The following is a 1,322-nucleotide window of genomic DNA, read 5'->3' as shown; positions in this document are numbered from 1 at the left end:
GCCGCGGCGGGGGCCCCAGCAGCAGCAGCCGCCGCACGCAGGCCTTCACAAAGCGGGCCCCAGCAGCAGCAGCAGCAGCAGCAGCAGCAGCAGCAGCAGCAAAGCAGAGAAGGAGCAGCAGCCCCAGTTCCCCAGGGGTCCCCAACCCCTCCCCGCAGTCAGCCCCAGGAGGCCCCGGGACACAGAGCCTTCCGAAAAGCTGCTGCCGGTATCTCTGCGGAGTTCTGCTGCAGCACCTGCTGCAGCGGCAGAGGGGCCCCCGCAGCAGGGGGCCCCTGAGGGGCGCCCCCCCAAGGACTCTGAGGGCCCCCGCGCTGCCTCCAAAGACATCGAAGCAGCTCTGGGGGCCCCCGAAGAGGGCCCCCCCGCTTCCCCCGAATCCCCCTGCGAGGAAGGCCCCCCGGGGGCCCCCGCGGGGGGCCCCCCGGGGGGCCCCCCGGGGGCCCCCCTAGAGGCGGCGGCGGAGCGCGAGCGGGAGATCCAGTGCTGCCTGGCCGGGGTGTATGGACAGCAGGAGGAGACTCCGAACGCGGAAAGTGCTGCGCTGCTGCTGCTGCTGTCTTACACGCGATCCACTCCCAACAGAGACTCCAACCCTTCGCTCTTGCGCAGAGCTCCAGTGCCCCAGGACCCTCTCCGGAGGCCCCGCGTTTCCCCCCTCCACCGCCAAGTGGGGGGCCCCCGCCTCGCCGACGCCCCCTACCCGGGGCCCCCCAGACGCAGGAGAGGGGGGGCCCCCGGGGGGGGCCCCCCGGGAGCCCCCCAGGGGGCCCCCCAGGGGGCCCCCCAGGGGGGCCCCCAGGGGGCCCCTCACCAAGAAGAGGCCCTCGGGGGAGAAACAGAAAGAGGGCCTTTGGCTGGTGCAGCCATCGAGGGGCAGATACATAAAGACTCAGGGATCGATGGGATCGAGGGGTCTGGGATCGTGGGGTCGGGAGTCGACTCCCGAGGACGATCCCAGCCAGAAGCTTCCAGCTCGCGCTGCTGCAGCAGCGCCCCACGGGGGGCCCCCCACGGGGGCCCCCAAGGGGCTCCTGCAGAGCCGCCGGGGCCCCCAGAGGAACTGCTGCAGCCAGCGGGGGGCCCTGCTGCGGCGGAGGGCGCAGAAGAACCCCCAGCTGAGGGGGCCCCCCTTGGGGGCCCCCCAGAGCTGGCCCCTGAACCAGAAGCAGCAGCAGACCGCGAGGGGGCCCCCTGTGACTTTCTGGACTTCGTGGACGTCAGTAAGGATCTAGAAGAGGAAGAGGGCATCCTCAAGGGGCCCCAGGCAATGCAGGGGGCCCCTCGGGGGACCCCCTCGGGGGGCCCCCCGCAGGGGGGGC

General features: G+C 73.1%; 1 protein-coding gene across 1 annotated transcript in view; it reads left to right on the top strand.

Moving 5' to 3' along the window:
* Positions 1-1,219, top strand: part of ETH_00033700 (uncharacterized protein) — a gene marked incomplete at both ends in the record, with an annotated part of 2,010 nt that extends 791 nt beyond the window's left edge. Inside the window, one exon of the mRNA XM_013375611.1 lies at positions 2-1,219. Within this exon, the coding sequence (XP_013231065.1) occupies positions 2-1,219 (1,218 nt within the window). The remainder of the gene's footprint in view (position 1) is intronic.
* Positions 1,220-1,322: the final 103 nt, after the last annotated feature.

The sequence above is a fragment of the Eimeria tenella genome, genomic scaffold (assembly GCF_000499545.2).
Source record: "Eimeria tenella Houghton genomic scaffold, Eth_scaff2903, whole genome shotgun sequence".
Taxonomy (NCBI): Eukaryota; Apicomplexa; class Conoidasida; order Eucoccidiorida; family Eimeriidae; genus Eimeria; species Eimeria tenella.
This window is presented reverse-complemented; position numbering and strand designations above follow the sequence as displayed.